This window comes from Opisthocomus hoazin, chromosome 3 (genome assembly GCF_030867145.1).
Source record: "Opisthocomus hoazin isolate bOpiHoa1 chromosome 3, bOpiHoa1.hap1, whole genome shotgun sequence".
Classification (NCBI taxonomy): domain Eukaryota; kingdom Metazoa; phylum Chordata; class Aves; order Opisthocomiformes; family Opisthocomidae; genus Opisthocomus; species Opisthocomus hoazin.
Genome location: NC_134416.1, coordinates 22,342,619 through 22,365,839, shown reverse-complemented (window position 1 = coordinate 22,365,839; position 23,221 = coordinate 22,342,619). Strand labels below are relative to the sequence as shown.

General features: G+C 36.8%; 1 protein-coding gene across 2 annotated transcripts in view; it reads right to left on the bottom strand.

The window, feature by feature from the left end:
* ANGPT1 (angiopoietin 1) overlaps positions 1 to 23,221 on the bottom strand; it is a 172,930-nt gene that overhangs the window by 36,577 nt on the left and 113,132 nt on the right. For both annotated transcript variants that reach the window (XM_075415679.1, XM_075415680.1), the window contains exons 6-7: positions 17,725 to 17,826; positions 1,032 to 1,198 (exon numbers count right to left, since the gene is read on the bottom strand). In XM_075415679.1, coding sequence (XP_075271794.1) covers positions 1,032 to 1,198; positions 17,725 to 17,826 — 269 coding nt within the window. The remainder of the gene's footprint in view (positions 1 to 1,031; positions 1,199 to 17,724; positions 17,827 to 23,221) is intronic.

Genomic DNA, 23,221 nt, shown 5'->3' with positions numbered 1-23,221 from the left:
TTGTATCTCCAAGTTGTTTATTTTTTGGTTTCTTTTTTTTTTTAATTAGCAGTTTCCTACTTTGTTATCTTAAAAAAAAGGAAGAAAAATATACTGGAAAAAGTTTCTTTTTTTTGTCTTCTTCAAACTATATAAATGGTGTGCTGATTATGACGATGAATCAAGGCTGTCCAGTACCTAACACTTTGTTTTGTGTTTTATGTCCTCACAACAAGATCCAGAATTCTATTTTCCCCCTTGATTTACACTGATTTTTTAGTCTGAAAATATTAGATGATTTAACATTTTTGGTTTTTTCTGCCCACATCAGTTGTTTCATTTTTATGCTTCTACGGTAGAAATCCTTCTAGTTGTAATGAACAATCCATATCCTTTTTCCATTCAATCAGATTTGAGTTCTGATGGTCTCAGATATGCTAAAAGTTTTATATTTATATTAGGGGACCTAATAAATGCTTATAAATATCTGAAGGGTGGGTGTCAGGAGGATGGGGCCAAGCTCTTTTCAGTGGTGCCCAGTGACAGGACAAGGGGCAATGGGCACAAACTGAGGCACAGGAAGTTCCGTCTGAACATGAGGAAGAACTTCTTCCCTCTGAGGGTGACGGAGCACTGGAACAGGCTGCCCAGGGAGGTTGTGGAGTCTCCTTCTCTGGAGATATTCAAGACCCGCCTGGACAAGGTCCTGTGCAGCCTGCTGTAGGTGACCCTGCTTCGGCAGGAGGGTTGGACTAGATGACCCACAGAGGTCCCTTCCAACCCTACCATTCTGTGATTCTGTGATTCTGTGATATTTTTTAAACTGTTCTACCATACAGCACAATTAATAGAGCAGCCCTTGTTCTGAGGTATTTTAGTTTTATTTTAACCTTCCATCACTGAGAAATCAGTTTTTTATTTTATTTTTACCCTCTTTGTTCACTTTTGATGAAAATCAGTACCATATTATTGTACTTTCTCACATTTAACAAGTGAACAATGAACAATATTTATCACTTAGCAGACTCAAAAGAATTTCAGAAGATTCTTACCTGTAATTCTGTTTTTCATTTCCTATGTGAAATCTGTCATACTGTGAATACGCCCGGTTTCCTTCCCAGTCCATTAACTCAATTCTTAGAGAATATTGCCTCTGACTTGTTATTGCAAAGATAAATTCATTTCCCAGCCAGTGTTCACCTGATGGGCTACCAAAACCCTAGAAAAGAGTTGGCAAAACAACTAGATGTAATTATTGTAATTGGTAGAATCTTTATACAATAATAAAATCACTATTATATTTTATCTAACACATTCTAATTACTGATCATAGCTTTCTGTACTCCAGTTTGACTGTCTCTAAAATGAGTCTACTAACATGTACCATATTGGAGTGCTGTGCAGTTCAGCTAATACTTGAAAGGGCAGTTGAGATTATCATTGAAACTCACTTTCCAAATACAACATATTGATAGTATGATGCTGCATTTGCACAGCCTTCAATAAAAATACTGGACACAGTCATTCTGTAATACATTTCATATGGTGTTAAAGCTAGTTATTATTACGACAATGAAGTCAAAACAGAATTCTGCTATACACTATAAAAGGTTAAAAAGAATTTAAATTAGTCTAGAATGTACACTGAATTCAAGTTAGCTGTGGATGATAGCTCATGTTTTAATCTCTAAAGCAGAATGGACCATTCCTTTGCTGTCATGTGTCTGCCACAACTGAAAGAGGGAGGTTTTTAGTTTAAAATCCTTTTCTGTATGTAAGACCTGCTGGACAGGACAGTGTCTGTCCGTGATCCCCAAGTGTAACATTTATTTACTTCGTTCTCAGTCCACTAAACCTCATACTGGCTAAGATTTTGGCTACTACAAAGTTATTTTTTTCTCACCCAGCTGAGGTGAAATAAGATATCTATATATGTTTTGATGTTTTGAAATCTTTAACTTTAGAGTTAGGAGTATTTGTATAGACTATCCAAAGAACAGGAGTGTGTACTGTAACTTTATTTTCTAAGAATGAAAAATAAACAACAGTAAGGTATTTAGGGTATCCAGCTCTTCTCACATTTCAGATGATCTTATTTCCATTTATGCAAATGATACAATTTTTAAACTTGGAAAAATAACAATAAAATAAAAAGTATAAGCAGTCTTCAGAAGGTATTCCTAGACCTATATTTTTGTGTATCTTCTAGATTTTAAAGTTGTTTTAATTTTAGTGAATATTTTGCTACATTAAATTTGAGGTTTTATTTAATGTAATTAATTTAATTTCCTATTTATTAAAATTAATTTTTTTAAAACTATTAATTCTTACCTGAGAAGTCTTAGCTCCATTTTTGTTCTCTTTAAACAATAAAAGTTATTTTAAACTGTAATCTTTACTTGTGAAGAGCTATTTCAACATGATTAAGCTTATTCATATTTCTTAAGCTATGAAAAATCAGAACTGGAACTATCCTAATTTTCTTACAGTGATGTGCTGTGAGTGTTTTAAAAAGACCCTTGTGAAAATTTCCTGATCAAATTAAATGAAAGATTGGATGATGTTCTTGCCTGTGACAAAAATTCACCCTCTGTTACTAAGCTGTGGCTGCCAGATATAGGAAAGAAATAAACAATAAAGCAATCCTTGTTCTGGAATAGATTAGACATTATCCAATCTCAAATGTTTCCCTTTGTCTTTCATTGCAGGAAGTCACTTTCCCTCTGCGCTCCCCATCATGGTACAGACAACATTTGCTTTCAGTTGCAGATCATGAATTAAACCATGTGATCTGCCATTGATTGAGTCACAGTAATTTTCAAGAATAAGTTTGAACATTTCCAGAAAGCACGTATTTTGTAAAGGATGGTAAAATTCAGTGACTTCCTTGGGACTAGAAGTTAGGTAATGGGAAATGTGTCCGTGAGACACATTGGCAAGAAATCGATCCTCTCTACATGACGTTTCAGTCACTCCTAATGTGAGATGGAAGCACTGGAAGTCCAGCCATCTCTCTCTTTCACTCTTTATTGCATTGCCCTGGCTCCACCCCTGACTAGTTGGATCTGTTGAGGAGGAAATCCTGTCTCCCCAGAGGCCATGCGGCAGCTGAGTGAAGCTGCAGTGCAACTAATACTTTGCTCTGGCGATGTATAGCTATACCAGCTGCAAACTTCTAAAGAAATTGAATTTTAAAAAATTAGAACCTTAAAAGTTTATCACTGGATCAAAAAAATACAGAATGGAGGAAGTATTTTGTTGTTCCTACTGGGAATTATGTTAGAAATCGCTCTACTCAGAAGTCATTTTTGTTTTAACTAGGCTACCTACGCAGGTATTCGGAGCTCACTGATACTAGAGGCTGAGAAGACATGCCACATTTAGCTACGCTCAGCTGAGTACACTAGTTAATGTTTCAAATAAGCATGTCTTTTTTTTAGCTCGGAGACCATCAGGTGATACCCATGGACAAAGTGGTTAGCCTGCAAGAAATGAGATTTAGTAGTCTGTGGTGAGTCTCAGAGAAGACTCAAAGTGAAGTATGGGAGTATACTATTAGCTGGCTTTTCCTTTCCCGCACATTGTTTCATTATATCCTCTTTCTCAAGCAGATGATTTCCTACATAAGTCCCTGTAAATACCAGTTGTAGCTAACACTGGTGATATCTTGCTATGACCACATCAGTCTTCCAGTGTAAGCTCCTGCTCCTCAAGTTTTCCCATGACGATACTTCTGCACCTCTCATCTACTGATTTGACGGCATTCACTTGAATATATGGCTTCATACATACATCCTAAAATACAAAAGTTTGTTCCTCACCTGCATAAACCCTGTCTACACTTAGCATACCCTTCTGTAGTTTTCAGAGCACTCGGTGGTTTCTCTCTGACATCCTCTTTCACCACTGGTGATTGCACTTGTCTCAGAGGAAGGGAGAATATGCTCTGCAGTGACTACCTAACAGGCAGTTTGTCTCCCTAAAGTCCAGAAGGCAGAAGTTGGAGCATAGGTATTTATATACCAGCCAAAGTATGTTTCTTTGCAGTCTACATGGTTTCATATTCACAGAAGATATATTCATTGTTATCAGCTGTCTCCCTTTAAAAGAAGATTTTCAGGAATTTCTTTCTCCCATTTTCCTAGTGCTGGCAAGCTGAGGGGACTCCCCTTTGAACAGCGGCTCTATTGGATTATATTTGTCTTATCTTATTTAGATTATAGGCTATTTAAGATGTAATATATGTGGCTTTTTTAACATTGTGTGTTCCCATATGTGTTCTATATAGACTCCAGACACCATATATAATTATTCTGAAACAATAATAATTTTTCTTCTTCACATTTACACTTTCTTCTCCCTCTTCACACATGTTATTACACTACACTGAAAATCTATCACTAAGTGATTTGCTCTCTTGACCAGAGGAAATGAAGTTGTAGCAAAAGGGAACAGAAGGAATATAAAATGGAATATAAAAAATTATAAGGAAAGCCACCATACTAGTTACAAAAAAATGAATCCTATTATAAGGATCTACAGTACTGAAACTCCGATTAGAAATGCCTAGACTACGAATGATTCTTTTGTTTTTCTTGTTAGGAGTAACTTCTTTTTAAACAAACTCCTTGCTCTTATGAAATAGAATATCAAGGAAGTGCAATATAAAACTTATCTCCGAAGCAATGAATGTTCCTATGAATAAGTAATGTATTTTTATTAAACACCTAATATGTCTGGAAAAAGAAATAAACAATCAAACAGGCACTCAAAGCTTTCATAGATCTAAAACAGAGAGGAGCAGTACATTTCTGTTAAGCACAGAGTTGGGAACAATTTCTTCAAGTATAATTTTATTATGCCAAACTCTACTGTTTCCAGCCTGTATTTAGTGTGCAGTTTAGTGCCTCTATTTCAAACCTGAAGAAAGACTTGCATGCTTGCTGGTTTTTCCAGATACTTTGCCTGACTTAATAACTACACATCTTTCCTTGCTTATATCTTACTTAGACTGTTGCTGCTACAAGAGCACTACTAGTTTGATAAGATATGTAAGCTTTTGTGAGCAGAAGGGAATGACATACTGTTAGCCAGAAAAACCTGAAAAACACAATTTAACTTTTTGTTTCCATTCCCGAAGCTGAGGCTGGAAAAGAAAATTATTGTGCCAGTTTTTTTCAGTTTGCTTTCAAGATATTTAGGCTTCAAAGTACATTTCAGAATTTTATCTTCAAATACAAAACATTTTTTTTTCTTTAGTCAAAAAACTTAAGGAAACAAGCTTGTGCAATAGTTATGGTCATCTGTCCTTTATTTTTGTGCAATACTTTTTGAACATTTTTGAGGCTGGGACAGAAATCACACAAAATTGAAAGTTCAACAAGATTTCAGAAGAACTGGTGCCTGGGATGAGTTGCTGCTGGGAGAAATGATGAAGCAGAAGCTCAGCAGTTGGCTATTCCAATTGCCGATCAGAAGGCACAGACCAGCCAACCAAGCACACATGCTGAGCACATATTGCCTCTGAGGACCCTTAGACATATGGGAGAGATCTGAGGGTCATAAAAGGGAAACTCAGGCTATTACAACAAAGAATCTTAGAAAATAATAGGGATGCCGGAGATTATTAGTAGTGAGAATGGGACTTCTGTGCGGGACACAGGACAAAAATCCACAGAAAAGCAGACCTCATTAATTTTGCTTTTCATTAGACAATTCAGCTGTTGCTCAGTAATAAAAATTCAGTACTGAAATCCAAGCATTTTAGTTAACAGAACATTTATGTTTATACTGCTGATCAAATCTGTGGGCTCCCAAGGGATAAGATGCCTTCAGCCTTCCCTAAGACCCTGCTTGTCATCTTCTATGGACAAGGAGTTTGGTTTTGAGAACACCTTAGGGCATAATGTTTAATCTTAAAAGCTAATGTTAGCAGTCACCTATTTCAGACCCATAGCTGTCATTGAACGTGTTTGTTTCCAGTACATACATAGTCTGTCAACACACTCATTGGTTTTCTGCATTCAAATTGCTATAACAAATACTTCTAGAATTATTTGTGTTAAAGTTTTTTACTCAAAACTGAAGGAAGTACATGAGGTGATCCAAGTCATCCTCAGCTATCACATTGTTAGGAAAAAGAACATCTGTATTTCATGAATGTGTTTGTAGTTAACTACATGCTAAATACCTCTGAAACCCAGTGGGTTATAAGCACTTTTCCAAAATTGCATTTTAAATGACTAAGACACACTATTTTGTCATTAGCTTTCTATATTTTGTTCATTATGTTTCCAGGTAGAGCGATAAATTCTTTAAAACTTATGTTTTATTCTAAAAATACTCTTTTTGCTTTTTCCTTGAAATTTGCATAACATTTTGAGATGACTGGCAAATCAGAGACTTTAAGTTCCCGAATGTAACAGGGAAAGGTCAGCAATTTCCAAAAGTTTTCATGGTTCTCTTACATTAGCCTCATTAACACTCAATGAAAGTTGGGAGAATGCAGCTTGGAAATATGCTTACATTATCGTGATATGCTTTCTTAACTGTCCACTACTAGCCACAGACTGAATACTCAAATCTTTGCACTGACCTAGCATAGGTTATTTTAGTGTTTCACTTTATTGCTCACAAAAAGAAAATATTTATATTTTTGCTGCTGGAAATTGTACACACATCATATTCTGGCAAAGTTTGATCTGAAATAAGTTAGTTAAAAAGACATAAAAATCACAACCATTTAGTAAAATGAAGTTTTTATCAAGGAACAATTAGGTGATGATTTTTACTATATTTAGAATAGATTGTTCTTGTAGAGATGATAACACCTGTTTTCAGAGCAAAGAAATGACACTATATATAACCTCAATGTAGTTTTAATCTCATTTATAGACTAGGATAAAGCAAAGGAGTTTTCTGGTTCTTTATGCCTATAACTATATAGTAAATTGTGATAATTCTGACATAGTGCCCAACTGTTGTGTAAAAAAATAAATAAATAGTAATTTGTTGGGTTTTTGTATGCATTAAAGTACTTGAAACCAGGAATCACAGACGAAAGTACATGATTTTATAATATTTACTCTAGATGACATCCAGGTTCTACATCACCTCATTTTGAATTGCATGGTGATTAACAGAGTCAAAACTACTAAAGCAGTAATGAGTACAAAGAAAGAAATGGAATTTAATACTGGTTTTAAAAATGACCTTAAGAATTTACAAAGTTGATGCTTTTTCAAAAATAATAAGTAGGGTGCAAAAGAGTTTTATTAGCTTTGGCAAAATCTGTGAGGGTATTCTGCATGAATCATGTTACTCCAAGTTCATTAAACAATTATCTCTCTCACTTTATTTATTTTGTCTGATAATGATAATAGGAAGCTTTGACTTTTTATAGACAAAATAAAATTGAAACCAGACACAGTCAATATATCCTATGGGTTCATCTCCTGCCAGACAATTCACTGAATAAAGCAGATAATAATTCAGTGTTTTACAGCAACAGTGTCTTCCCAGAAGCCATAAAGAATATTCCACTTTTTTTGCCTTAGCTGAGAATATGGAATGGATTTTATTTAAGAAGAAAATTTCTAAAGAGGTCAGTATACATATTCATTTCCATCGCATTGAATTATTCATTACATTATTTGAAATAAAGATGTGGTATAAAGAAATTCCTTCAGTTTCCTCACAGAACAAATGTGTTAAATGTTAACACAAAAGGAATATGGGAAAATATGATAAATATGCAGAATTACTTCTGTGAAATTCTAAAAAATATTTGGTTGCGTGTTTTAAAAATATGTTTAGATTTAAGCCAAAAATACCTTCTCAAAACACTAAAACAAAAAACCGTGTTATCATCAGTTTAAATAAAGAACTAAAAGTCTATGGAATCATTCAAAATCTGAAAAGTGTGTCTCAAAATCTTTTTCATATCCTGCAGCAATCCAGGCTCTTGCACTTCCTTTTAGACCAAATATATTTGTAGTCATACAGATGTTAGGGTCACATTTTCATTTTTCCTTCTCAAAGACACACTGCAGCAGTAACAGCAAACTTCCTAATGAGGAAGAACCACAGCAACAGAATCCAGGTTTAAGGTGCATACCTTATACAAATGTTACCTCTGGCTAGGTAAAGGGCCTGAAACATCTTGGTTTCCTACAGTGACACGTATTCAACAGCCAACACATCTTCCTCAGGCCTGGATTTCAATCTAACTTCCTTACTGCTTAACTAAAAACAGAAGAGTATTTCCTACTGAAAGAAATTACGTTGAGAACGTCTCTGCCAAACCAGCCTCTTGACTCTAGGACAAGTGGATCCTGGGAATATACAGAAACATCATAGTGTGGCTCCTAGTAAGTGCATCCCAGTGAGATGGGTATGTTTTAAATAAAACAAAACTCAGGTTTTTTACACTGAGAAAGATGAATTGGAAACTTAAGAGAAATTTCTGGTTTGTTTTTTGCAAAGAAATAAATTGTACGATTTAGGTCTAGAAATTCAAAATCTAAAAACAAAATCTAAAAAAAAAAAAAGTACTTTTGTTTCTCTTCAGGCAAAAAGGAAGAACTTTTGGAGGTAGGACTTCATTCTCTTTTCTTTTCAAAGGACACTGATTCAACCCAAATAGCAAAGATACACAGATGCTACAGTAAAGACCAACAGTCAAATCACCTGTATGTGAGTTTGAGCGGGGACTTGAATCTCGGTCCATAACCCATCTATACACCCCAAGCATCAGACTTATGGGTGGGTTGCTCTTTTCTCGTGCTTGAGCTACACTGCTACACTAGCAGGCTGAACAAGAATAGAAGATCACTGACATCAGAGTCAAAATGTTATAGTGCTAATTTGACACATGAGCCCCAAAGTGAAGGGCTGCTCCAGTGAGTCCCAAATGGAACAGATCAGGCAGGAGATACTCCTCCCTGAAAAGAAAGCTGTTCCATGACGAAAGCACACATCTGTCATTTTGGAGGAACTCTGCTACAATTCTACTAAATGTTGAAATCACTAATTCAAAAACAACCTCTCAAAATCTCAGCTGGCTCTTGTAAACTAACATTTCCTTCTTTTGGTTAGAAAGTTTCTTTAATAACTTTAATCTTTCTCACAGTGCTCTGCTACAGCCTGCTAGCATAATTAAGCTGAATCGTGATATCATTATATAAAATTTATTAAGTTTTACATGTAAGGAATACCATACATGGTTATATTAATAGCCTTTGGAAGACCACATGAGTCTTATCAGTATACATTAATGGTGTTAAACTGAAGCACTGGTGGCAAAGCTGGCACAAGTATATGGCACAAGCCATGTGTCAACAGAACACTTGACACTGATGTTATCCAGTAACATCGGCATTGGGAAGACTGTGCTGAGTATAACACATTTAAAACACAACTGTGCTCCAATACAAAATTGTGCTTAATTTTGCACCCAAAAAATATTCCCCAAAATAAAGAATACGCTTCCTGTGTGGTAGCGTCTTCTCTAGTGCCCAATCTAGTGATCCAAAGCCCTCAGAAACAAATGTTGTTTCATTCTTGCTCTCTGAGATCATACTCTTGAAATGCACACTGTAGATTAAGCCTTGGTCAGGACCAGAATAGTTTCATAGGCATGTTTTCTCAAAATTGAATATGGCTTCTCACCGCTTTGATATCATGTTTGTCTCCACTGGACATGCTGGGTTTAGACCTCAGGAGAAGCAGAGAACATGTTGGCTCTTTTTATAACACTGATGAAAGTGACAATTAACTGAGTAACAGTTGCAGTCAGAAGTGACTTTTTATTAACAAAAGTGACATGTCTTTCTTTATCACAGAAGGATGGGTCTCCATGAAAGGCATTACTCACACAATATCTTAATGCACATTCCAGTCACCAAAAATCATTTGCTTATATCCAAATTACTTGGTAAAGGTTTGAAAGAAACAAATTACTTCCGTGTCGTCTGTCCCAGTCCGTTGAAGCAAATGATATTTTTCAGATGTAAGCAACTCTTGCCTTTGAAGTGTACTATCATAAGAAATGTATTTGTGACTATATGTTACAAAATCATTCATATCTGCAGTGTGCCTTTTTTATCCCCTTGTACTTATAACTCACTCCCATAAACTTATTCATGCAACATATGATTCAACACCACCACCACTCCCAAGCTGTCTTGTTTGTTTACAGTACAGAAGAAACACACCTTCTGTCTTTTCCAAGGACGTGCATTCCCTAGTTCTTGCCTTTCTCACGGGTCCATCCTGTCCTCAAATCCTTCATTTTTGCAGGAAGGACCATGTTGATATTGCAAGGTGGTTTATAAAATCCTTCATGCTACTGGCATGGAAAGATAGTGAAGCTGTTTCTGCAGAAGAAATTATGGGATACATCTCCAGATAGCTAGCTAGATGGATGGGTGTAGTACATAGTGTTACGAAGGTTCTTTTACTTCCACAAAACTTTTCGTACTCTTTTCCTATTCCCAGGTTATCTTCAAAATGCCTCCCCATGTTCTTTGAACCAAAAATTCTTTCCCTCAGAACTATTTCACTAAGCCACACGGGGAAGGAGAAGCTGGAAGAGTGCTCTGAACTGCCCCTACTGCTCTGCTGAGCTAACAGTAAAACCTTCTCAGGTCTGAAAATAAGGCAGCCCTGTGCAAACTGCCATTTGAGAATGACCCATTATCCCTGACTGCTTGGATATTATTTGTGCAATGTTGAGTCAGACCAAAACTCCATTGAAATGTGGAGGATGAATAAGGATCTTGTGTCACAAGACTATGTTCACGCACAGGCCACAACCCTGTTCAGTGTGCTAATACAGGTATGGCCTGGGAGTTCAGAAAGAAGGAACTGAGTCAAATAGGAGTACGATCCCCATCCACTGGATCCCTCCTGTGCAAAACAGGGAAACACAAAAACTGCTATTGGAAGGAAGACACAGGTTGCTCTTATAAAATCCAATTCGCTAATTATCAGGAGCAGCTGTATGTCTTTGCCTTTGGGGTGATCCTTCATAGCAAAACAATTTGGGGATAAGAACAGTGAAGATGAAAATTTATGTTCATATGAGATTAATCAACAATCATACTTTTAAGGATACATACCTGACCATATGTACATTAAGTGTAATATTTTGTTGCTTTGCTTATATTTCTTTGAGTCACTGTTTGTGACCAAAAAATTAGATGACTTGAACATAGCTCAAGCCAAAATCAAAGGAGGAAACCTCTTACTGTCATAAGACCACGGGCTTGTGGGTAGCTAGAAATCTCCAGCTAGTGTGTGTATGTACATGTTCCACATGGTGATAAAGGTTTTCTAATTTTAAATTCCTGTCAAAACTATAAATTGTTATCAAAAGGCTGAAAAAGCGTTTTAATTCCTGTGAACAATAGCAGTGTCTTTCTAAATGTCCCTAACAGAAGTTAGGTGAAGTTAGCTTCAATGGCCATCTCATTACTTGACATCCTGTGAACCCAGGGAGCTGCATCATACACTTGCAGTGGAATATAGTTTTAAGCTCTCAACAATCTCTTTTCTTTAGTCTAAAGGCAAAAATTTAGCATGAATGAAGATCCAAAAACTGAGCTTTTGAAAAATCCATTTAATGTGGAATACTCACAGAAAGAGCAGTATTACGATATTCAGAGCTGTTTGGTAGCATTTGAGCTCTCTTTTAGAGAACACAGGAATACAACAAATGTACTGTGAATGCTGAACTACATTCACAGACTACTGTGAATCCAAGAAGTGTAAGATTTCTGTGTCTAAATCAATGCATAATATAGCTTAATTACTTATAATCCAGAAAAGGATTTAAAATTAATTCAGAATAGCTAGCTTTAACAAAACTGAGAATTGCAAAAGATATTATTTCCACAATATGAGCATTCATATCATGAGGAAATTTATTTTTTCTGTCAAGAACATTCTCCTTAGCCAAGCCATATGGTTTATGTAATATTTGTTTTTAAAAAAAACACATCTGAAGTTGTTTTCCACTAAAATAGTGGAACAAGAATCATGAAGCTTACAGAAACAATTTAAAAATGTGCCTTGTGCATAGTTTTTTATATAGTTAACCTCTCACTTGAACAATAAAGTGATGAACATATAATCTAATGTGACTGGAAGGAGCTGGAGCTCTGTCTGTAGTTGATTAATTCTTCCAAGTGTTCAGGGAGAAAAAAGAATCTGCACCCTCTTTGCAAATGGACAAAACTGCATCAGAGAAATATCCATTATCCGTTAATGTTCCAAAAGGGAACAGTACAACTGCTTGAGTTTTTGCCTCATTGTTCAGGTCAAACACAATCCTAATTTTGGTGAGGTTCTATTTTGAAAAAGAAAAACTGTGCAAGTTTGTATTGCTACTGAAGCAATATGGAAAAAAAAAAATGTCAGAGTTTAGAGACAGGAAAAGTGGGCAGAAAGAATGATAACAAAACTGAAAACTGGAACTGAAACTTTCACAAAAGACATTAAAATAAGACTTAAAACAGATGGAGACCACAAAAGGAAGGAGGAGACCATATCTAAAACAGGAGCTGGACACTTTGCAAATAAAAATTGAATGTAAGTAATATCTGGAAGTTTTCAGAATTAACTGAAAGATGGTGCTAAGAAATAAAGTCTTTGTTGGAATGGTAGCTCTCATTATGAACAAATCAGGGAGTTCTAGACGCCCAAATACAGCTGGTAAGGTGAAAACTTGAGGTGACCAGCAACCTGACTGTCATAAACTAGAAGGTCTTCCAGGAAATGGCTGGGACTTATGCCCAAACTTGAGCTTACTCACAGAGCTAAACTATAGGAAGTATATAAAAAAGGGTGAAAATCATCATGCCTAGAAGGAAATCTATGACTTACAGCCCAAAGAGGTATTCAGCTGCCATTTAGGTAAGCAGAAGACATGGATCACCAGACTTGTTACATTATTCATAGTCAGATTATTCTAGATAATGTAATGTAAATGTCCACTAGAACTGCATCCACAAATACTTCCTGAGAAAGTTCTGGTAACTATCTCTGTGGTCCGGCTCTCGGTGTGCTGCAGAGTTCAAGACATTGGCAGAGTATAAATTATCCTGCTGTGGCATCGTATCATATTGGCAATATGGATCTAGCCATCAATTTGACCCAATAGCTTTAAAGGGAACAGAAAAACATGAAACTCCAACAGAAATGGAAGTGTTTTTGTAGATGTGCTTTTTAGGCACACACAAATACTAGTGATGACTTCTGAGATAAGTTGGCAGCAGACTTGTTTTAGGCACTGAACTGATGTTGGACTCTCAGATGTTTATCAGGAACATGAGATCAAGGGGGTATGGAATTTACCACTGAACATAATTTTTGCCTCAAAGAACCAAAAGAAAAAACAGCTGCTGGTCAGGAAGATAGGAGGTGGTTGTCATAAAGCCTAGAAATTCAGCTGTGAGTCTAATATGTACAAGTGATCCTAATCTAGCTCATGACAATATGAATGATTAAAAAAGTGATAGCTTGCTTTCATCAGAGAACGGAACATAGCAATGTTGTAGCAATAAAGGCATGCAGTACAATTAAATACTAACATGCAGTGAAAAAAACTTGCTAGGAAAAAGATTATTGTGGGCTGATCAAGGCACACAATTTCAAATACTTATTGAGAGTTTTCCTCCAATGACAGACAGACAGACAGACAGACAGACAGGAAGAGAAGAAGGAAAGAAGGAAAGAAAGAAAGAAAGAAGGGAAGAAGGGAAGAAAGAAAGAAGGGAAGAAGGGAAGAAGGGAAGAAAAGAAAGAAAAGAAAGAAAAGAAAGGAAGGAAGGAAGGAAGGAAGGAAGGAAGGAAGGAAGGAAGGAAGGAAGGAAGGAAGGAAGGAAGGAAGGAAGGAAGGAAGGAAGGAAGGAAAGAAGGAAGGAAGGAAGGAAGGAAGGAAGGAAGGAAGGAAGGAAGGAAGGAAGGAAGGAAGGAAGGAAGGAAGGAAGGAAGGAAGGAAGGAAGGAAGGAAGGAAGGAAGGAAGGAAGAATAATTTTAAAGTTCTGAGGAACTCACCAGTAGATTTGACCTCCAAGAACCCCCCCTAGGAAACTGATAGTGAATATTGGGTTATTGGGTGTGGAATAACTTGTGTGAAATTAATGGGAATTAATAAACTAGACATGCTAAAAGGCTAGAGATTAGGGAGTCCAATACTCTGTCACCTAATTTGGCAAAAGTGGAGACGGTGACTAGGAAAGGTGCATTCATCCAAGAACTGAAAAGTTGGAATTTGAGCAAGAAGTCTTGATAGCCAAGTTAGCACATGAGCTAATAATTTGCTTGTATTTGATTATGACTAGTGACTGCCTAATAAATGACAGAAAATGTGTCTTAGGAAGTAAGCTTGTGTAAACCCCCGTTCTAAAAGCAGCTCAGCTTTGCAGATGGTAAGCAATAGTTTTTAAAATCATATTCTACTTCTAGAGGTCAAAACTCTGACAGGGCTTTACATTCCCTCCTCAGGCAAGGAATGTGAAAAATGGTTGAAACATGCTTCAGGACGATCTTAGCTGCTGTTGTTAAAGAAATTACTTGTTGCTCCACTTCATATTTTTCTGATAAGCAATAAAGAGTATAATGGAAAATCCATTGCAAAATGTGAAAGAACAAATGTAGTGGATACTGATAAGAAAAGTATGGGAGGACAAACTCACAAGATTTCCTCTGAATTTCTTCCAGTTAGTACTAAATGTACAAAACCGAAATGGCCCAAGAGATTTCATAGTCAGAAATGAATTCTTAGAAGTAAAGACACAAATTACACTGCACAGCATAAGAATAATAACAAAACTGAATAATACTGGTAAGCTCATATGCCACTAAGTAAGGAGTTGACATAATCAGATTGCATAACAATAAATCTGCATAAAAGGTTCTGTATTCTTTAGATATTGTTTTAGATACCAAAGAAAGTGTAACTATTTTCCAGGGTTGAGATTGCACACCAGTGGAAATGGAACCTAAAGAACGAGAAAAAGTTAGTACCACTATTACTGTAGTATCACTGACTTTGAGGCAATTTATGTACGAATGGAGTTGTATATCTCCTACTTTCAAAAGATTTATGGCTACTTTATCTTTCTCTTAACCCATTCCATGTGTTGGTGTCTGGACAATATATTGAACAGAAACTGAAGTACTTCCATGTAAGATGAAGGCACCAGCATGAAATTCAATCAAAGACAATGATTTCCTCACAGTTTGTCTGCAGGGTGAGTTGATGTCAGGTTACTTCTGTAGCCCAGCAGTGCTGTGACTCACCTTTGCAGAGAATACTCCATGTGCACCCTTTCCAAGTTACCTGCTGTAAGGATCTCAGCTTAGAGTCAGAGAAAATGTGCAATGGACTCCTACAGCTGGAACAGCCAACAACTTGTGTGAGCACTAGCAGTACTGTAGGTTGGTGGCCTGAGTCCCTGTCCAGCTCAGAAGTCGGCAATCAGTACTTGCTTGTAACTGAAAAGCTTCAACAGTTTTCCAAATTCTTTTCCAGAAAGAACTAAATGCATTGAAACTAAAAGAAATCCCAGAGGCCTATTATTATTTCTGTTATTATATTATTATGATATTGTTTATTTCTGTTAGATTTGGGGCCCTAGTGAGATACAAACACAACAAGAATGTCTTAGTAAATCTGGAAAACAGTATCTGTACTAAGGGGTGAGAGAATACATATTAAGTTCAACTACACCAAGACCAAGTACCATTGTGTCCTCCACCACGCTACCTGGTTTCCATTGGAAGAAACACCAGAGTGTCAGGAAGGAGATGGGATGTGACCCAATAGACACTGCACACCCTCTCTGAACATTGAGGGAATTACGGCAGTGGTGCCCTTGCCTTGAAGCTCAGACACTGCTACATATTCCAGTAGTCCACCACGCATCCACCTGCATTTGTCATCCAACATTTGGTCATCTAGGATAATCACAGAAGGCAGCCTAAGCTAGTTACTTTGGTGAAACCGTTCATAGAAGCAGAGACAAGCCTAAATTCCATCTTTTCTCATGACTTCCTTATAGGATAGGTATTAGTAAAATTACAAAACAGGTTTTCTTTTTTTTGTATAAGTAAATGATCTCTTAGATGACTACAGCATTGCTAAAGAGAAGAAAAATTAATTCAGATTGCCTGAACTAGACAAAACTAACATAATCCAGTACTGAACAGGCTCACACCGTTGTAAAGGAAAATCCTAGGAAAATGTTTGACTAAGTGAAGGGATATATATGAAAAAAAGGCCACATGGGAAAACTTTATAGAGAAGGGCATTTTTTATTAGATGGTCTAAGAAAAAACACAGAAGAGTAAAACCGAGTACACCTCAATAATTCATATGGTATATATAAATTGCAACAGCCCATATGTGGAGAATGACTTAGGTTGCATATACAAATTCTAATTTCCTCATAAGTAGAACCGGTACAATCTTCAAATTTTGGTTCCCTCAAATTGATGTTTTCTATTTTATTAGACTCTGAACCAAAACAGAGTTAAACAGTTTTCAAGTTTCATGCTAAATTTAAACTCCCCAAAGGATTTAATTTTCTACCTCTATGAATTAAAAAAAAGTTTTGAGTTTTGAAAATCCATTCAAAAATATCTATTTGTCATATTATTAATATTACTGTTACTTCACATATACTGTGAAACAGATTACTTCCTCTGGTTATCCATAGTAGCAGAAGTCTGACCCAAATCGTTACTTTTTACCCATATATTTTTAAGTAACCATATATTTCAAGTAATATAAAGATATTGAAAAGAAAGCATCTATAAAATCCCAAATGACATTTTGGTTAAATAATCTGATATTGCATTTATTTCTGAAATGGTAAGATCTGTAACAGAACTTTTCCACATGGAAATTTTTACTGGACTGAGCTTGCTTGCTTTTTTAAACATTTTAAATGCTCTCTTCATTTAGTGTTCTTTGAAAACTGTTGGAAAAAAGAATTTCCTACTCCAGGCTGGCAACACAGTTCTGAAAACTTCACTGGGAATGTCACTGAAATCCAAGCCAGTCCTCAGGGACTCAGAGAACGGAGCTCCACCAGAAAGTTTGATCAGACAGCAAATGAAAAAACTCAAAAGTTATTTAGATTGGAATATTTTTTTTTTGAGTTGGCAAAGGGAAAATAGCCTGCTAAAGTAATGTCATCTGTAATTTGGTAAGTTATTTATTTTCTTTTAATCCTATTTGAAGTATCAACATTTCCAGTACATTGGCTTGATTGGCAGAGGTGTTGTATTACTTGGGATAACCCCAGTAAAAATTATCATTCCTATCTGAGACGCTCCAAGTTCTGAAGGAGTTCCCTTCAATCAAAAATATCCCTGCATTAGGAACATCATCATATGCCTATTACCCCTTAGCACCACACAAAGTCAAAACTTCAGAGGGACAGACAGTAGTATCCTTTGGTGCATACGCCTGAGCATGACCTCTTTGTAATCTCAGTAACTGATCTGAAAGAAACTCTAAGTCATAGGAGATAATAAGTAATTGAGTAAAAAGAATATTGCAATTTTCAAAAGTAAAAGACATGACAAAAGGTAGATCATAAAAGACTGCAGGACTACACCACACCACTATAGGCAGAACTATCTGTTTAAGATAATAGGAAGTAGTACTATTTGAAATCTAACACTTCTATGAACTGTACAGCTGTACAGCTATTCTACATTTTTCACCTTACCATTTTGTATTCTTTCCAGCTTTTTTGAAAATCCAGACTCCCATCTTCTCGGTGCTGTATAACTGTCCATCCTCCTCCAGCAATTTCCATATTGCAAAAGACCTATGCAGTAATAAAACAAATAAACAAAAAAACCCCAAAAATACAATAAAACAAACTTGCATTGGAATTCTGTCATCTTTGGGGAAGAAAAAAGATTTGTGAATAGCAGAACTGAAAAAGCCTGTTTTCCTATGGATTCATGCCCTATGCCCTTGACAGTATCCTTAATCGTTTGATTACAACTGGAGCTGTCCTTGCGTTCAGTGTAATTGTCTCAGTAATGTCTCCTGTTCTTTCAGCACATTACCCAAGAACATCTCCCCATCATACCCCTCTGAATTCTCAGCTTTCCTCTTCACATTCCCTCAATGCTGCTTTTCTGTTTTCTCTGCAGTGCTCCCCAAACAACTCCCTTTCTCTTAAAAAAAACTAGTATTTTTTTCAGTTATAATAATGTTTCCGATAGCTTTTAGCAGTGTTATTCTGTCTAAGAAAGAATCTTCAGGAATTCTTACAGAAAACACCCAGTCAGGGAGTTTAAAATGTAGCACAGATTTGATTATTCTGGTTTGCTTTGTAATGCAATGTTACCTACAATGTGCCAGACAGTGTCCCGAAACAGAAACAGCTGATCTCAGTCAAAGTTGCCTTATGGCTGACACAGAACATAGATAGGAACAGGCGGTCAAGAACAGAGGTCTGTGGGACAAGCTAAGAAGTTAAGACGTATATCAAACCTGTAAGATCATACTCTGCCATTATCACACTAATGAAATTCTAACTTGGATATTGACATTCTGTACATTAAGGGTAATTCAAAATTTTTACAGTTTTGCTGAAGCTTGATGTTAGACTGTTGCATCAACAGAAATCCTTTAATAATCTTAAATAATCCATACAATAACCAAAATGGATATTTAATTTTCATTTATTTTTCACTCCTCTTACATTGTCCTTTTAAAAATATAGAAGATAAATTATAAAAACTGGCAAATACTGATTATTCAATCACTTTTCTTGTTATGCGGCGATAGTCTTCATTTCTCTTCCTATTTTTGTATGACAGTTGATTTTAAGATCCATCTAAGCTTCTCAGTGCTACTCTTTCAAGCAAGTGTTCCTGATTTTCATTTCCATGTACTCACCCGTGCCATACTGGTACTGCAATTATCCTAAATTTCATTTGTTTGTGCTCTTGAATAGTTTTATTCCTCTTTTTAAGTAAGATGTCAATATGTAAGAGGGTTGAAGAGGTGTCACCACCAATCAGCTTAGCTTTTGGCATTTGCATCAACAAGGCAGAGTCAATCCATTCAGCGCTGGAAGGTAATTTAAACCTTTAAGTTGATCTGCCAAATCAAAGGTTACTATCCAATTCAGTTAAATAAAAATTGGGCCCTCAGCTGACTAGAGAACCATATTCCAGTCTCAGGCAAAGCAACTCCATATCTTTCCTACTCATAAGAATTGTCATAGTAATCCTGTGCAAGTGCTTTTGTTTTAATTTGTTCCAGACATGCCAAGTGAAGCCCCTGTGTAGGTACAGGAAGGAAACAGAATACTGAACAGTGCAAACATGTGAACTTGATTTAGGATAACCACAAGAAAACCCACAATTTGCTAGACAAATATTTTGGCCGTGTTCCTCCTTCAGGGAAGTCAGTGTGAGTCAAAACATTTATCTACAGGATTTAATTTCTTTAGTCTGATTTACAGTGAGAATTTCTAAATGATGGATTTACTTTCCTTTAAAGTCATTTCAAGCACCCATGAATCCACTGTCAATTTTCAAAGCATTAAATCCTCAACTCTATTAAGACTACTCATTTTAAAGGTGCGCACAAACAAGTGCTGGGTTTTTCATATGAAAATATAACAAAATATCTGTAAAAAGACTTTGATTTTTTCTGAATAATATGGCAGATTAAAAGAGAAAACTGCAGAGTGAAAGAAAGGTTTACAGCAACACATTATTCACTAGCCATCACTGTGTGGTCTGGCACTTTCCACAGTGGTAGACACAAACACCTGCCATATTAACAGGAGGGCCAAGTGGATTATAGATGTTCACTGTGCATAGCTCTAGCCAACAAATGTCTCCTGGACTGGCTTCTGTCCCAGACAAGGTCACGACACTCAGCCATTAAACACCTTTTAGCATGTTCTGATATTTAACCCTCTACCAGAAAAGAAAAGGATGAAGAAAAGTGACTTTGAATTTGTATGCATCTCTAGATTCTGAGTTTACCATCAACAAAATAACCTGATTTAGATTAAAAGAGCATCCAAAGGATTGCACTCTTGCCCTTCCCTAAATGCACAGGTAAAAATACTCAAGCTACTAAAAGACATATATGGCATTATTTATACATATTTTTACTAGGACGAGAGGCAAGTTGCATCAGGGGAGGTTTAGATTTGATATTAGGAAAAATTTCTTTACTGAAAGAGTGGTCAGGCATTGGAATAGGCTGCCCAGGGAGGTGGTTGAGTCACCAGCCATGGTAGTGTTTAAAATTGTGTAGATATGGCACTTCGGGATATGGTTTAGTAGGCATGGTGTTGTTCGGCGGATGGTTGGACTTGATGATCTTAGAGGTCTTTTCCAACCTCTGATTCTATGATTTTAGTTATGATCTAAGTCATTATAAACTTCATAACAATCATTCAGAAATCAGCCCAGCTTTAAAGCAAACAAAAGGAGGGGGATTGCCACATACTGTATTTCTAGTGCATGCACACTAAGACATCACAATTCTACACTGTTGGCATGCAGCAACAAGCTCAAGACCTGCTATTTGAGATTCAAGGAATGTGTCTCTGCTATGCAGAAACCAAGCCTGAAGGTAACTATGTTGGGACGAGAGTCTCAACAGTACTTGGGGCTAGCATACATTTAATGGGTTAAAATTCTAGCAAGTATGCTCAGAGAGACCCTCGACACCAATTTGGTAGGCAGTCCACAGGCAGAAAGTAGAGGGGAAGAAGTGAGGCTGCACTCATGGCAATAGTGGCAATTGCTTTCGCAGAGCCATTAAGACCCAGATATATAGGCCTCACTAGGAATTAATAACATTACATTTTCTGTGCAATGCACCCAGAAGTTGGTAGAAGTCATGCTTTTGAGGGCGTTAGAGAGGATGGTAAAAGTGTCCAATACATTGATCCAAGAGGAGGTACGGATGTTCTACATGCACTCAGACCAGTCCCCATGGCCTACTTCAGCTCCCAAAGGTGACCTGGTTCCTTCATCTCCAAAATGGTGACAACCTCACTCCCACAGCGCCTCTGCTCATCAGCAGCTACTGCTTCCCCTGTAGCTGACCTCACCTGTGCCGGCGACTGAGAGGACTCTTCTTGCCTTTGCTCTCACTATGGCCTAGGGACAATCATTTCTCAATACCATCAGGCATTGCATACACCCCTCCCCCCCAAGTAAGCCAATTAATTAGCTTCATACTTTAAGCCTATATTTTTCTCTTCCCATCTCAAAAATACGGAACATTATTAAGACCATTTTAAACAGAAGTTCACCACTATTTTTTGATGCAGAGTTGGAAGACTAATGAACTAAACTAATGAACTGTTGAAGCTAGGAACATGAAAGAAAAATCTCAACCTAAATTTGTAAGCATATAAAAATGGGGCTTATAAGTGGTATGAAGCTATAAGTACAGAGGATAATTTTCTGTAAAAATATGAAGGTAAAACCAGCAAAAATCTAGAACTGACATTTGTATATATGACAAAGGAACATTTTCCGTTGAATATCAGGATTCTAGTAAATATCCCTTAGGAAATATAAAATGAAATGAAAGTGTATTTTTGTGACCTGAAGCATAAAATTACTACAAATGAGACAGTTGCCAGTGGCTGCTAGTATTACAGCAGGTAACAATATATTAGGTCTCTTAAGACATGTCAGAGTTGTGCATTGCATTATGGTAACCCTGATAACTAAGCTGGCTTTAGACAAGTAAGTACATCTCCATGGCGTACCTATAAGCATATTAGCTTGGGTCCCAGAGCACTCTAACTGTGTCAGCATGGTACTGCCTCTGGGCTAATTAGTCCTGGCACAGTGATGCACTGATGTGAGTTTGGAGCTGTCTATCTCAGCTGGAGTCAGTTCAGCTACCTCTGCACAGCACTACCTTGCAGACTGTTAATACGACCTTAATATCTGAAAAGACATCTGTAACAGCAATCACACTCCTCACGTGCATGGGGTCAGCTCTTGCTGTGTTATCGCTAGGGCAAGACAGAAGGAGGCGGCAGCATCAGAAGTGTCCTCAACACTCTCCCACCACCTCCTGCCACTCCCCCAAATTTCTTGCTAAAACAGGAAGCCTCCAGGAAAAAAAAATGCAATGGTATCAGTTGAGTTGTGTGCCTGTATTGATTCATCGCAGTGTCTGCAAACAGGATACAGCGGAAACACAGGGTGGCTTCCACAATGTCACTGTCCTTGTCTTACCAGTGAAGCTGGTTTAAGGTAAATATACCAGAAGCATCAGTGCCACAGTGCTTTCAGGTAACCACTGTTTTTCATGGCAACTCAGTTTCTGGGGATAGTTTATGAACTTTAATAAGGCTAAGAAGAGCCACTGACAATTTGTATAAGCAATCTGGACTTTGATGTTACTTCTCTGTTTTGAATTGAACAGCTTCTACAGAACTGTTTAATTGTTCTTGTCCTGTTCATTAATGCTTAAAGGAGTCTATGTATTTTATGTCATGTCAATTATTTTTTCATTCACATTCACCAGAGTTATATTGATCTTTGTCCATAGCACTCTCCCACCCCAAATCTACTCATAGTTTAATGAACTCTAATTTCTTAGTAAACTATAACATCTTGATATCTACAGGCTTCCAAAGGCCTCTAATAAAAGCATATTCAGTTCAGAAATAAATTTTATGTATCTTAATATTGTCATAAAATGACTACAGACAATAACATTGGTAATATTTATTATTGTCTTTTTCTGTTTGCAGGGTCACTGTTTTACTGCAGTAAGAATAAATTCTCCAAGCACACGAGGTTCCCCCCCTCCTGTTTGGCTCACTTTCTGGAGACCACTGTATTTTCTCTCCCAGGTAATCAGCTCTTAGCCTTGTTGGGGGCTGTTCCCAACAGTGCCCCATCAGAGGGACAGCCAGCATTCCCCCATGTAAAAGTTAGGCTTAGGTTATCCCCTCATGTCCCTAGCTCAAACTGACTCAGGTATCTTAGCACCAAAAACCTTCCAAAAAATCAGTCTCCTTTAGAGACTAATGTTTTATTTTCATCAAGAAAACCTCCCAAAGAACTTTTTTGAGAAGAACAGGATTCTACTTGCTTCCTCATTTCAAAAAGTACTAATATTCAGTGTGTTGTGTTCTTTGCAGCCAAAAATACTCTTCCCTGCTCCCTACAAGAGAAGGATTTTTGCAAATCTTTATCTTTAAAAAC